The sequence below is a fragment of the Phytophthora cinnamomi genome, assembly GCF_018691715.1.
Source record: "Phytophthora cinnamomi strain GKB4 chromosome Unknown Contig58, whole genome shotgun sequence".
In the NCBI taxonomy this organism is placed as follows: Eukaryota; Oomycota; class Peronosporomycetes; order Peronosporales; family Peronosporaceae; genus Phytophthora; species Phytophthora cinnamomi.
This window is the reverse complement of record NW_027150991.1, coordinates 317606-331216: the sequence shown is the minus strand read 5'-3', so window position 1 is coordinate 331216 and position 13611 is coordinate 317606. Positions and strand designations below refer to the sequence as shown.

General features: G+C 60.1%; 6 protein-coding genes across 7 annotated transcripts; 4 read left to right on the top strand and 2 right to left on the bottom strand.

Moving 5' to 3' along the window:
- Positions 1-49: 49 nt before the first annotated feature.
- Positions 50-976, bottom strand: IUM83_14393 (histone acetyltransferase hac-like 1; the record flags this gene model as incomplete). Its single annotated transcript, XM_067939136.1, has 1 exon — positions 50-976. One exon carries the CDS (start codon positions 974-976, stop codon positions 50-52), a length of 927 nt encoding a protein of 308 aa, XP_067787703.1.
- Positions 977-1122: 146 nt separating this feature from the next.
- IUM83_14392 (TBC1 domain family member 14) lies at positions 1123-3398 on the top strand (the record flags this gene model as incomplete). 2 transcript variants are annotated; one of them, XM_067939134.1, is made up of 9 exons in its annotated part: positions 1123-1200; positions 1407-1478; positions 1564-1728; positions 1813-2005; positions 2267-2327; positions 2433-2730; positions 2796-2905; positions 2987-3090; positions 3172-3398. In XM_067939134.1, 9 exons carry the CDS (start codon positions 1123-1125, stop codon positions 3396-3398), a joined length of 1308 nt encoding a protein of 435 aa, XP_067787637.1. The 2 variants fall into 2 exon arrangements, with proteins under 2 accessions (XP_067787637.1, XP_067787638.1); XM_067939135.1 differs by having other exon boundaries at positions 1564-2005.
- A 296-nt stretch (positions 3399-3694) lies between these two features.
- On the top strand, positions 3695-5395 carry IUM83_14391 (Vesicle transport protein; the record flags this gene model as incomplete). The annotated part of the gene is made up of 7 exons (XM_067939133.1): positions 3695-3852; positions 3938-4163; positions 4297-4401; positions 4473-4751; positions 4853-4895; positions 5057-5124; positions 5303-5395. 7 exons carry the CDS (start codon positions 3695-3697, stop codon positions 5393-5395), a joined length of 972 nt encoding a protein of 323 aa, XP_067787781.1.
- Positions 5396-6265: 870 nt separating this feature from the next.
- Positions 6266-8530, top strand: IUM83_14390 (Ankyrin repeat protein; the record flags this gene model as incomplete). The annotated part of the gene is made up of 1 exon (XM_067939132.1): positions 6266-8530. One exon carries the CDS (start codon positions 6266-6268, stop codon positions 8528-8530), a length of 2265 nt encoding a protein of 754 aa, XP_067787708.1.
- Positions 8531-8594: 64 nt separating this feature from the next.
- Positions 8595-11272, bottom strand: IUM83_14389 (IQ motif, EF-hand binding site; the record flags this gene model as incomplete). The annotated part of the gene is made up of 2 exons (XM_067939131.1): positions 8595-9317; positions 9392-11272. 2 exons carry the CDS (start codon positions 11270-11272, stop codon positions 8595-8597), a joined length of 2604 nt encoding a protein of 867 aa, XP_067787785.1.
- Positions 11273-12519: 1247 nt separating this feature from the next.
- On the top strand, positions 12520-13572 carry IUM83_14388 (agc rsk rskp90 protein kinase; the record flags this gene model as incomplete). Its single annotated transcript, XM_067939130.1, has 1 exon — positions 12520-13572. The coding sequence occupies one exon, from the start codon at positions 12520-12522 to the stop codon at positions 13570-13572; it is 1053 nt and encodes a 350-aa protein (XP_067787784.1).
- Between the last annotated feature and the right edge of the window lie 39 nt (positions 13573-13611).

Here is a 13611-nt window from a genome sequence, read left to right as displayed (position 1 = left end):
GGTATACACTGACCCGGGAGCCAGCCATGTCGCGCGTCTGCCCGTGTCTTCAAAAGAAGAGTCGATGTGTGTCCTTGGGATACAGACGCCGCTGGCACAATGGGCACTTGCCGTTGGCGCGGATTGCTTGGTGGATGCAGCCGGCGCAGAAGATGTGGCCGCACGAGGTGGACGTAATGTCCTCTATCACGTCCAGGCAGACGCTGCACTTGAGTGCCGCCTTGAACTTCTCCAGCTGCTCGTTGTTGTGCATGCTGATGCTCGTGGACTCGGCGCTGCGCGTGTCCGTGCCGCGTCGGCGCTTGGCCACCCCCACGGCGTCCGCGTCCGCCGGCGCCGGTCGACGTCGTTTCCGCCGCAGCGGCGCCGGCTGCGGGGGCCCGGAGCTCTCCGAGACGTCCAGGATCTCGATGACGCCGTCGCTGTCGGCAGCTGCAGCCCCCGGGCCGCTCTGGCCACCGTCCTCGTCCTCGGAGGACGAGACCGTGAGGTCGATCTCCTCCGGCGGCTGCGTGGCGGCGCCGTCGCGCTCGTACACGTCCTGGAAGTGCACCATGTGGGGCAGCACGAAGTGGTCGCGCGTGGCGGCCCAGTCCTCGTCCGAGTCGTTGAGCAGGCCGTCGAGCGCGGCGCCTCGAGAGCCCAAGGCGCCCGTGAGGCTCCTGCCGTGTCTGCCTGCGTCGGCGCTGCTGCTGCCGTTGCTGTTGCTGTTGCTGTTGCTGATGCTGTGGCGGCTGGGGCTGCTGGCGACGCTGCTGTCCACGGAGGCGAAGCGGGAGGCCAGGAAGCGGCCGGGCAGCGTCATGAACTGGTTCAGCGGCGGCAGCGTCCAGAGGCCCGACGCGCTGCCGACGGCGGAGGGGGGAGGAGTGGACGCTCCCGCAGCAGCCGACGGCCGCACGCGCGCGCGGAGGCCGCTGGGCTGCGCGGCGGACGGGAGCGACGCGGGGGTCAGCACCACGTCGGGCCGTCGCATCTTTAGACTGCCGAGAACGCCATGCAGGAACGGTAAGAACGTCTCGGGTACAGTGTACCGGTCTCGCGTGATTGGCTGGAAACCGGAAAAATCGAACACGTGCTGTCATTGAAGGAAAATCGGCGGGCGTAACAGACCGACAGACGATGAGCGTGGCGCCGCCGCACGAGCTGGTGCTGCAGGGCTACCTGCACAAGCAGGCAGGTGTTGGGGCCGGCCGACTTGCTGGGCGGAGCGGGGGATTCTGACGCAGTGTGGGCTGTTGGCGTGGCGCAGAGCAAGCACCTCAAGATCTGGCGCATCCGCTACTTCATGCTCTCCAAGGCAAGCGACCGCCTCGACCTGACGACAATAGGCAGAAAGAAGCCGATGCAGACAAGTGGTGGGGACAAGACGGAGGTGCTGACTGTTGTGGGCTGCAATGCTGCAGGACGAGGTGACGTACTCGACCAAGTCTGGCCGCAAGCCGCGGCTGCTGCTGTCGCTGGGCGACGTCCAAGTGGTGCGTCAACGGCGATGGGCGACACGCGCACAGGGGCGAAGAATAGGCTAGAGTACTGACGCCCGTTGTTGTGTGCTGCTGGCAGATCGACGACCAGAACCAGGTGCGCCACCCGGGCAACTACGTGTTCGTGCTGCAGACGCCGTCGCGGAAGCTCTTCTTGTCCGCCACGACCGAGCAGGAGCGTCGCTACTGGGTGGCGGAGCTGCGTGGGCTGCTGTCGGGAGGCTATGATGGCGTCGACCGTGCGGTCTTGGACTCGGCGGTCTTGGGGCGAAATCCATCGAGCGCGGCGAAAACTTCAACGGCTGCTGCTACGGTGCTGAACAACCAGAGGAAAGCGCACAAGCGAGCGTCGAAGGAGCGGCGAGTGGAGAGACGGCGTCAACAACTCCCGAAGCTGAAACGGACGTTTTCGGAGACGTGGCTGGAAGAGGTGTTTGTGCTGCCGAGTGGCGGCACGCGCGAGGATGTGCCGCTGCTAGATGCGCTTTGTTTTGCCGGCATCCCCAAAGAGCTACGAGGGCGTGCGTGGGCATGGATGCTCGGAAACACGCTGCAAGTAAATGAAGACTTGTTCAACATTTGCAAGGCTCGAGCTCAAGCTGTGCTGATGGAGATGTCATTGAAGCGCGATGTAGACCACTCAGTCGTGGAGACCCCAACGGCCAGCTCGGGTAGTACAAGTGCCATTCTTGAATCGCCAGGTAGAAGCATTTCCAGTGTGAGCAGTGCTTCGTCTGCGTCGGATACTAATCACGAAGGCAGTGAAGGGCCTACTACTACAGAGGACGCAGCAACCATTCAAGCAAGTGTCAGTGCAAAAACTTCAACTGCCACGGAAGTCTCGTCGACCGACGAACCCTCACCGGCCAAGGAAATTAGCGACCGAAAAAGAGCAAGGCGGTCCTCTGCTGTGCTGCCAGTGCAAAATATGCTACAGGACGCCGTCAGTATCGCCGAGATGCTTGTTGCGCACGGTGAGCGTAGCATAAAGCTCGTCAATGTTGACATGCCACGCACGTTTGGCCATCACCCGCTGTTCCAGCCAGGTGCCGAGGGTACAGAGCGCACGACGGAGGTGCTGGAGGCGTACATTTGTTACCGACCAGACTTGGGATATGTGCAAGGCATGAGCTACCTCGCAGCTACGTTATGCTTTCACATGGACAACTTTACTGCGTTCAAGGCATTAGTTGCCTTGATGAGTTCAAGTCTGCTCTTCGACATGTTCCGTCTGGAGGCGACACGAGTATGTGATATGAAGACAATGCTTGCATCCTCAATACTTTTACTCACCCGTCGTCTTTACTGCAGACATTCCATTACATTGAGGTGTACAATCAGATCCTCGAGTACGAATTACCCGCCTTGGCAGCGCACTTCCAGGAGATCGGCATCGACGCCCAGATGTACGCTGTCGACTGGTACGTTCCGTAGTATCAATGTTTGCCCGTACTAGCTACGCCAATTTGCTCATGCCTGTTGTGTCGATTTGGTGTGAGTAGGGCGCTGACCTTGTATACAAGAAGCTTGCCGCTGGACCTAGCGCTACGCATTTGGGACGTCTATGTGCTGTTAGGCACGCCATTCTTCTTCCAGGCCAGCATGGGTAAGGCTTAGTTGTCGCTATGGAAGACGACTACACTATATCGTCACACGTCGCTAACGCGTTCTGTGCGCTCCAACACAGGTCTGCTGTCGCTCTTCCAGGACTCGCTGCTGTCGATGGAGGCGGAGGACATCATGCGGCTGCTGCACAGCTTCCCCAAGAACACGTCGTCGCGCCAGCTTTTCGAGGCCATTGCGTCCGTGAGTCTTTCGTGCCAGGAGATCACCGAGCTGCTGGCCGGCGGCAAGTTGTGGTCACCCGACGAGGCTCGCCAGGTGCCGGTCAAGTTTCCCGAGACCTACGAGTGACCAGACAGACGGGCGCCCACTTCAACTTGCAACAAGTTACCAAAGATCCTCATTTTTGCTTTCTCCGACGGATGGAGTCCGTGCTTGCTTTGGCCGATTCAGGTGATCGATGTCTGTTCATGTTGTCCAGGCTGGGTTACTGTAGGAAGGACGCTGTCGTTTCGTCATAGAAAAGCGAGATGGCTACAAATTCACGACGTGGTTTCCCCGCTAAAGTGCGATTCCAGGCCCACAAACTCCCAGCCAAACACTTTTTGATATTGCTCGTCTGACCTACTTAACGGACCCCCTCGACCATGGCGACCCGCGGCAAGCCGAGCGTGTTCGCGGCCCTGAGCCAGCTGCGCGTGAGCGAGGACTTCGACTCGGACAACGACAGCGCCGAGGAGCGGCAGCAGGAGCGCAAGGAGAAGCAGAAGCAGAAAAAGAAGTCGCGCAACAAGAAGAAGAACAGGCACGCGCTTGTCGTGTGGTAGTACTGCTGCTGCTAAGGCTACCGAGGCTGACGGGTGCTCTGTGCTCTTGTACTGTGGCTGCAGCGACTCGGCGCAACTGAAGGACCTGGCGTTCGTGTCGGTGTCCAAGCCCAAGAAGAGCAAGGGCAAGAAGAAGGCGGGCACGGCGGCGCAGACTCCGCCCGGGTCGCCGGTGGAGGAGGTGCAACCGCTGGCCAATGGATGTGGCGAGGAGAAGGAGCCGGAGATCGCAGAGCCCAAGCTGTCGCTGGCGGACAGGATCAAGGCGGCACCGGCCCAGCCTCAGAAGGTGAGACGATACGAAGTCTGAGTTGGCGGATCGGAGTGCCTAGCTGCCGGTCTGCTAGTCGGTCCAGGTGCAGCGGTTGTCTTGGTTGAGTGCGTGTGGCGCTGACGGTCGTGCTGTTTGACGATATGTTCAGACTGCTGCAGCGACCAAGACTATTACAGTGACCAAGACTACTACAGTGGCCAATGGCGCCAATAAGAAACCCCAGCAGCAGCAGCAGCAGCAGCAACAGAAGAAGGTTGGTTTTGTGCCGTGGTACAAATGCTCGTCGATGGGGTCTGACAGGGATATGGCTTGGTACGGACGTAGGTTGCATCTCCCCCAAAGCAGCAGTCTCAACAGAAGCAACCACAACATAACCAGCAGCAGCAGCAGATTGTTGCACCGTCCCCAGCACCCGCTGAAGCTAGCACACCGCCGTCTTCGTCGGAGGCGGAGCTGGGTGCTGTGTACACACCGGCGCATATCACGATCACGCGCGTGGACGGCCAGATGAAGCGGACGGTGGCGGTGACAGAGGTGATGGACCAGCTCCTGCGCTACACGCAGCAGAATTCGCAACTTCTAATGGTGCAGGAGCAACTGGGGGTACGTGGTCAACTTTGCCTTGAAAGTGGATGGAACTCTCGTTTAACTGCGGCTTGCTGACGTGCTGCGACGTGTATGTATCTCGATGGACCCCTGTGCAGCACGCGAACCGCAGTCTCCAGGACCAATTGCAGCGAAGCGCAGGTACGTGTTCGTGATTTTTTGTTGATCATTTCGCTGTGTGGATTTGCATCGACCCCATGGAGCGCGATGCATCCCCGCTTCCCGCGACTGACGAGCGGCTTGACTGATTGACGCGTGCGATATTTTTTGCATGGTTTCTGCGCTGTGGTGGGACCGAACAGAGATTATCAACGGTCTTCAGAACGAGGTGACCATGTTCCGGCAGATGTGTCTGAACCTGCAGGCCGAGGTGAGTCGATCGATCGAGTTGTCCGCGCACCAACAGCAGCTCGCTTTGCATTGCACAGCACCACGAACAGTGCGGCGCGTAGCGATCAAGCTGCCGAGTGCGGCGGACCCCGTGCGGCGTCGCACTTGAAGCGCGACCATGTGGCTCACCCGGTATTACATTTTGTCCATCTGTGCAGGTGTCGTTGCTGCGCTCCAATGAAGCCGCCGCAGATGCCCCAAGTAATCCCCAGCCGCAGCATCATCACCGCCCGCCGCCTGGCATGTCCTGAGCGCGAGCGAGCGTTGACAATAGCAACCCCAACTACGATGACGTGGAGGCAGGAGACCAACACCGTAACGCCCGTCCTCGCAATAGAAGTCCGTCCCGCTTGCAGCTTGCTCCTCCAGCTCTGTGCGGAATCGTTTCGTTTTGAAAGCTCCACAGTCTCAGCTGCAGTCTCACGGGTCCAGACGGCGGCGTCTTGCTGGCCTCAGCCACGAATCTCGACGGGTACTCGCGACTATCGCAGCGACTGGCAGTTGTGGCTACAGCTTGCAGTCCACGCCGTTCACCAAGGTGGCCACACTGTCGGTTGCAAACGGCTGAGTCGAGTTCGTCGAAGGCGTTGGACGGATCGCTACAGTATAAACGCCTTGGCGCCCGTCCCGGATCGGCCGAGCACGGCGACACGGCCGACAAGTTGTCGGCGACAGCAACAGAGAGGCCTGCTCCATACATCCCTTGCGTTACTGTGCCAACGCCGCAGCGAGCTCGCATATTCAGGCGCTGTAATGGAGGTGCCACCCATTTCAGCGTCGGGTCGTTCATCGTAATTGGCGGACATGTGTTGCATAATAAGAACCGCCGAGCCGAACCGAACTGTATGCCAGAGAGCGAGCGTCTGCCCTTTTCGGGGCAGGCGTGCGCTCCTGTCAGCGCTCTCTGATCATTCGCGCTTTTCCGCCGCAGCCCTCGCGAGCCAACCCAGTGGGCCGGGGTACCAATAGAGCGAGCGGCCCTGTCGATAGTCGGCCGTCCTGCGTAGAGAGAGCGCCAGCTACAGCTACAGCTACAGCTACAGCTACAGCTACAGCTACAGCTACAGCTACAGCTACAGCTACAGCTACAGCTACAGCCACAGCCACACGCCACACAGCCGATGGTGGGCACCATGCACCGACTCAAGAACAAGCTGCGCAGCAGCCGCCTGGGCAGCAGCAAGAAGGACGCGGCCTGGGCGCTGGACGAGGACTCGCTGCGGCTCAAGCAGGCGCAGGACGACGCGCCCGTGCGCTACGACCGCAGCGGCACGCTGTCCGACACGGTGAACGTGACGGACGACGTGGAGGACATGTTCTATGGCCGCGGGGCCGCCAACCGCTCCACGACCGCCTCGGACGTGCCGCAGTACCGCACCACGGAGCAGCTGCGCGGCACGCACCTGACGCTCTCGGCGCTGCACGAGGACGCGGAGACGCCGTCGGCCGCCAGCAACCTCAGCAGCAGCTTCTCGCAGTTCTCCGTCACGACGCCCAGCAACTACGCGGCCTCCACGCCCGGCAACTTCAGCAGCAACAACAACCACAGCACCAACCTCCGCGGCTTCGGCGCCGCCGTGGCCGAGGAGGGCGAGCTGGAGCGGCTGCGAGCCGAGGTGCAGGAGGTCAAGGAGGAGGTCAAGGCCATCCGCCGCGAGGTCATGAACGAGCTGCACGTGACCCGCTACGACGTGCTCAAAGAGCTGGCGCTGCTCAAGGGCGCGGTGGCGCAGCTCGCAGCGGCGCAGAGCAGCTCCTCTCCGTCCGCCTCCTCCACCGACAGCTCGTCCTCGGACCCGCTGTCGGCCGGGGACCGCGCGGCGCTGGTGCGCCAGACGTCCACCAAGACGTCGCCCGCCACGCGCGAGCGCCTCGCCGCCTCGCGCGCTAACGTCCAGAAGGCGCCGCCCCCGTCGGCTCGCGCCAGCGTGAGGCTCACGCAACTGGCGCCCGTGGCGGACGACGCGCTGTCGACCCCTCTGACCCCGCAGCAGATCAACGAGATGTTCCCGCTCATCGACTTCACGTCGGAGCTCGCCGCGCACGCTCGTGGCCTGACCCCCGGATCGCGCACATGGGCTCTGACCCGCGTGGAGGAGTGGCTGGACTCGCGCTTCAACACGGGCAGCGACATGCTGCTGGCGGTTGTCGGCGAGGGAGGAACAGGCAAGAGCGCCTTCTGCGGCACGGTGGCGCAGCAGTTCCGGGGCAACCTGCTGGCCGCACACTGCTGCCAGTTTGACCGCAAGAGCAAGAGCACCCCGCGTAACGTGCTGCTGTCAATGGTGCATCAACTCGTGGACAACCTGCCTCAGTTCAAGAACCAACTGGCGAGACTCAACCTCAAGTACGTGCTGGAGGAGGCGGACCCGATGCTGCTCGCGGCGAAGGTGCTGGTAGACCCGTTGAACGCGGTTGAGGAACCTGTGCACTCGGCTTTCATGATGGTGGACGGAATCGACCAGTGCGCGGCCGGCGCGCACGGCCGCAATGAGTTGCTGGAATTCTTCGCGCAGGTTACCCCACAGCTGCCGACGTGGGTCGGTGTCCTTGTGTCGTCCAAGCCGTCGTCCAAGCTGGCGAAGCGACTCCCTGTGTCGTCTGTGCTTGACTTCAGTGCCGAAAACAACGCGTTCGTTGCTGATGTTTCGTCGCTTGTAGAGGACATTGCTCGTAACTTCAGCGATGATGACTTCGCGGAGGCCAAGAAGATGCTCAAGAAGAAAAGCGGTGGCAACTTCGCGTACCTTGAGTTCACGAAGCAGGCTTTATCGCACCCGGGAATGGCGGCCGCGAGCAAAGAAGGCGCCGTACCGCTTAGAGTTCTCAACGATCTGCCTGAGACACTGTACGACATTTACGCCGAGATTTTCGAGGACAAGTTTGGCCAGGGCCGCGCTCGTGTATGGGGCAAGGCTAAGCCGCTTCTCCAGCTTGTTGTGGGAGCAGCATCAGGACCGTACTCGCCTGTGACAGAGCAGCAGGCAAAGGAGCACTTCAACCTTACGGCGGAGGACTTGCGCATGCTGCGTCGGTCGTTCGTCGACCTTGTGGCTGTTAGACACGGCGCCTACCGCATCGAGAGCTCTGCGTTGTGTGCTTGGCTGAGCGACCCGGCCCGTTCCGAGGAGCAGTTCTTCTTCAGCATCGACGACGCGCTTCAGGCTCTTCGCCAGATGCGCCGAGCTGGTTCTAGCGGTTCGAGCAGCGGTCACTCCGGAAGTTCATCAGATGGCAGTTCGCCGTCCTCGAACCAAGCGCTGTCCCGCGCAAGCAGCCGTGTGACGACAAGCAAGGCACACCACCGATCTCATGTACGACACGAGCCGCGCGCCAACCCAGACTTCAAACCTGTGGGCATTCTCAAGCGCGGCACGACCAATTGATGTGTTGACGAAATATAACTATTGCTGTTGATATCTCTTCACTGTCGTTCAGGGCCCTAAGTTACTATCGACGCAGTCGGCGCATCTTGCCGAGTCTGTCGCCTTTGCCGCCGCCGGTGGATGCTCGGACAGCAGACAACACCTGAGCAAAATTGCCGCAGCGAGTTGAGCCGGGTCGAGACGGTGAAGTAGCCATCTCGATAGTCGCGCCAGCCTCGCGACCGATCACTTCGAGTGCAGTGCGCATGAATGCCAAAGCCCCGTCGGCTGTCTCGCCAACGCTCAAGACACCGAATACCCCCGCAGTGAGACTGTCAGCGAGAAGGAACAGCGTGCCTAGTGTGCGTTCAACGTCGAAGCACACCCCATGCAGCCGGCAGGCGTGGAAGAACGCAGTGTACTGCATGGTGGTCACGTGCGGGTGGAAGACGTACGAGCACACCACATAGCAGCGTGGGGTGCCAGCTTGAGCTCCTTTCGCCAGCGAGGCCTCTCGCAGCAGCAGGTCCGTTGTACCCCCACCGCTCGTCCGTCCTGCGTTGACTGCGGCTATCGTCGAGTTTGCAGCCACTCGGTAGGCCCCCGAGTTGGCGTCGAGCATGCCACGAGCGAGCAGGTGAAAGCACGCGAAGCTGGCAGCGGAGTCTGTCAGGAACGGGTGCACTGCCAGTGCCCACAACCGTGGTGCTCCACCGCTCTTGTCGTCCTGAAAGACCACGAAGTCCAGACTCACATAGCCCCAGACATTGGTCTCCACTAGCAATTTCCCCGCAGCGTTGCAAGCACCCTAGACCAATGCGAAGCAGAAGACATCAGCCAGCAGGAACAACGCGGAGCATACAGCAAACAAGGAAGTCTCACCTTAACTGCCTCGTGCGGTGCTGCTGTCTGAGGAAACGTGAACGCTACCGTTTTACGATTCAACCCACCCCCACTCGCCAGTACATTTTGCGTCGACGTTATATGAACGGTGCCGTCCGGGTCGATGAACAAGTTGGCACGCACGTAGGTCGGGTCCACGGACGAGCTCGCCATTTCGGGCGAGGGGACAAAACTTGTCGGAGGAACTGCTTCTATGACGCAGCCGAAATGGCTGATCGCCTCGGTGTACTCTTGCCACGACGGGAAGATTTCGGTATGCATGGGGGTCGCAAGTCGAGCTAACACGCCTGGGCGCTCCAATTCCGCTAGCACGAGCTTGGATGCAGCATCACGAGGTCCAGGCTGACGCCAATACTCAGGCGTTCGCTTTTCACGTCGTAGCTCGCGCATCGCTTGCATCCCCGACAGATCCACCACCGCTTCACCAACACCGAGGGGGTCATAGTCGAGTTTAAGCAACCACCTTGGCTGCTCCATGTGCGCGACAGCAAGCTTGGCAAGCGCCCCAAAGAGCTCGTGCTCGTCGTATAACTCGTAAGTTCCAGTGGGGACGTTCACGTCCGCGCGGATCAGCAACCGTTTGCCCCCAGACCGAGTGAGCAGCGGCAGTGCTTGAGGTGGTGGCGCTCCCAGGATAGGTAAATTCAAGGCGATCGCTAGCCGTTGGTCTTCCGTGCCAGGCAACCCCATCACAAGGTACGCATCTTTGCCTGCTGTGTAGTGGCGAATGCGCCGCAGACAGTGAGGCGAGTACAATAAGAGCGACGAAAGCGAGAAGTGAGCTGGAAACCGGGCAGCCTGCTCCGGAAAAACCAGTTTCACGCGAGGCCTGCTATCAGCCAAACCACCCAGCTGCAGTAGTTTGAGGAAGTACTGCGAGACGTCAGCGGTGAGCTCGAAAGGAGATACATACACGAGCAGATCCACGTGCGAATCCAGAGCTGCGGCGCATATCCGCGTTAGTTGGAGGTTTTGCTGCACTGCGAAGTTCTCAGCACTGAGACGCGAGTGTTCATCCAGCGACAGCGACGGCACATGCACCACGACACGTCGGCGTACTGCAATCTGCGGCCACTGGGTTTTCAGATCGTTCATCTTTGCTTCCCACTTCTCTAGTGCCTCTTGGCGCAGCTCTCGCAGTCGAGACTTCAAAGCAGCGTGGCAACTGCAAGCTCGCCACGCCAGCTGAATTCTCGTCGCGCTAATGTCACTTGCGCGCGACCTAACGTACCGACGGCGGATGGACCACATACGGACACAGGCTTGAATTGTCGTGGCAGCTCGCCGCTTGCGATCTCTGCCTTTGTATCGCTGGCCTGGGCGACGGAGAACTGCCATCACCTGCTCTTCGTTCACAATGCAGGACAGCAGCTCGCGTTTTGAAAACCGAGGCTGTCCTGTAGACGCCAGTGACAGCAATCGTTGGCCATCAACGTAAGCCAGCGGCACGAAATACTGCGTGAGTAGAGTCTCCAAAGCCCGCAGAGCCTCTTCAACACTCCCCCAAAGTTCCAGCGCAACTCTACGGAACGACACAAACTCCGGTGTATCTCGCATTGTGCGCCCCTTGTGAATGAGGAACTGATGCAAGCTATACGCGTCGAGCAGCTCGTTGTATCCGCGGATTTTGTCGACGTTGGCACCCAGCTCCTCCATTTCGGCCTCTTCGTCTTTTTCATTGTCAGCATCCTCCTGCTCCTCGTCCGAGATCTCCTCACCCGGCTGATCACTGAAACGGTCTCGATTCTCCTCCAGGTCGTCGTCCTGGTTCGTGAAGGCTGCTATTGCGGCAGATACTAGCGAACTTTGGCGTACAGTTCTGCCGCTCTTGTCGGCCCGAGAAGACTCGGGAAATGTCATCGTAACCTTGCTTGGACCCTGCCCAGCTGAACCTCTCCGTGTGCTGCGTCTCCTAGTTGTGGTAGTGGTAGGAGGGCTCGCCTCCGGTGGTGGAGGCGTAAGTGGCGCACGAAGGTCAAACTTTAATGCCGCGAGGTTATAGCCCGAGGACTGTGTGAACGGCGTAGGGCGAGTCGATTGCTCGGAACGATCGTAGATTCGTGTTGCGCGCTGCTTCATAACGCCACCACCCGAACCATCACTTGCACCACTGGGGCCTGCGAAAGCTGGCGTTAGGTCTGCGTACGCAGGAAGGAACCCACGCGTGACCAAGTTTAATACGCCATGTTTGGCATCTTCCTCTCGCAACTCAGGCGTTGGTGCGCTCGGATCGACTTTGTTGACACTCGGCAGGAGACGGCAGTGCTGTGTAGTCTTCTTCCGCATGAGACGGCCGTGATGAATTCCAAGGTGCCGCTGCAAATGCTGCGGCGAAGGGATGAGCGTCTGCCGAACCTCAACGCTACTGTTGCGAAATTGCTACGCTCACAAGGTCAGTTCCAAAGCTTGACTCCTCTCCAGCACAGCAAATATTGAGAACACTCACCTCTCGGAAAAATTCCATGGGGATCGAGCCTGCATCCATACTTCTCGCTAGTTTAGTCTTCGCTGCGTTGCTGTATCCGCTGCGGTGTCTTGTTGACGGAGGTGCTGCGACGGTGACAGCTGGAAGGAGAGTCCCGCTTTGACTTTGGTTGCTTTGAGAGCTGCTGCTGTTGACCATGCCGTTCAGCACCAGCTCGGCTTTGGCGCGCAGCTCTGCTTCTGTTTGCTGTAGAATAGCATTGAATGCCTGCACTTCGGCCGTCGTCACCACCGCGCTGTGCCGCATCGGCGAAGCATTGGCCTCCACTGCTGCGGCTGCCGCCGTCATCTGCTCTCGCATGACTCGAAGTTGTTCCTGCGTCTGTAGCAGCAGTCGACCCACATCCTCCACATGATGCTGCTGCTGAACCTGCTCCATCTCTCGACAGCTCCAGTCGAGGACCTGGCGTCGTGTAAAGAGAGCCAAATGTGCTGGCAGCGCCAATTATACCGTTCTAGAAGTTGAGATGCTGCACATGGACGGCATCGCTCCTGGACTTCCTCTCGGTATTAATAGGGGAATCGGCTCAGACCACCTCGCTCGGTCGGCATCACCTTCAAACTTTCCTCGCGACTGCGCTATCGACCAGAGGCGTATTGACTCCGTTCACTCTTGTCGCACCATGAACATCCTTCGAGTGCCCGAAGTCGGTGCGACCGCTTCGGGTGACAAGGCGCGGCCCACATCTTGCGAGGGATACGTGACCAAGAGAGGCCACTTCCGCAAGTCCTGGCGCGTCCGGTTCCTTGTGCTGGATGGGTCCAACCTCAATGTGTCCTACTTCGAAAGCCGAGCGGCATGCCATCCACCCAGTGGCGAGCCGTCTGCGCCCAAGGGGAGCTTCTACCTGTCGAGCATTGAGCCGCACGAGTACGTCGTAGGTGTCATGGGCGCGGCTGAAAAACCTTTCGGCTTCAAGATGGTCGGGCACGCCCCCAGGAAGGGCTACGTTGAGCTGGACGTGTTCGTCGAGACGCTGAACGACCGCAACAAGTGGCTCGAAGTCGCCCGCAACGCGCTGAGTGCGAAGCGCCAGCTGACACGGCAGGCCATCGACCAGAGTGTCAGCCCGAACCGGAAAAACATCTTCGGCTTCAACATCTCGTTGTCTCCACAGCCGAACATGTCGCCCCAAAAGCAAGTGCAGACCTTGACCAAGAACAGGGACGAACTCCTCTCCGAAGCGCTGCGTGAGATCGAGGCTGCCAAGCAAGTCGGGCGGGAAGCCTGCAATGAGATCGTTATCCAGGGCGAGAAGCTGGACGCCATCGAGCAGGACCTGAGCGCCATCGACCGCGACCTGGATTTCGGCGACAAGTTGCTCCGCCGCCTCCAGAGCCCCACCCTGCACCTCTTCTCGGACGACTCGCGTCCCAAGTCCACCGGCTCGAAAGGGAGTTCACCTCAGCGTTCGCAGCAGTCTGGTGGCAGCAGTCCTTCGCGCCTCGCACCTGCCATGGGCAGTATCAACGACGCCGGGGCCAGTGACTTGGAGCGACTTGCCCAAGCTCTTGGCGAGCTCGAAGTGCAGGCGGAGTTGCTGAACGACGAGGCCGGGCGGGGCACGCAGCAGATCGAGCGCATCGAGCACCAGCTCTCGAACGTCACCGCGCGCGTGGAGAAGCAGACCAAGCAGGCGTCGGCCGTGCTGACCGCCGGCCCGAGGCTGTTCTGACGACACCCGCACAAGACACAAAAGCCGACCGCACAAACT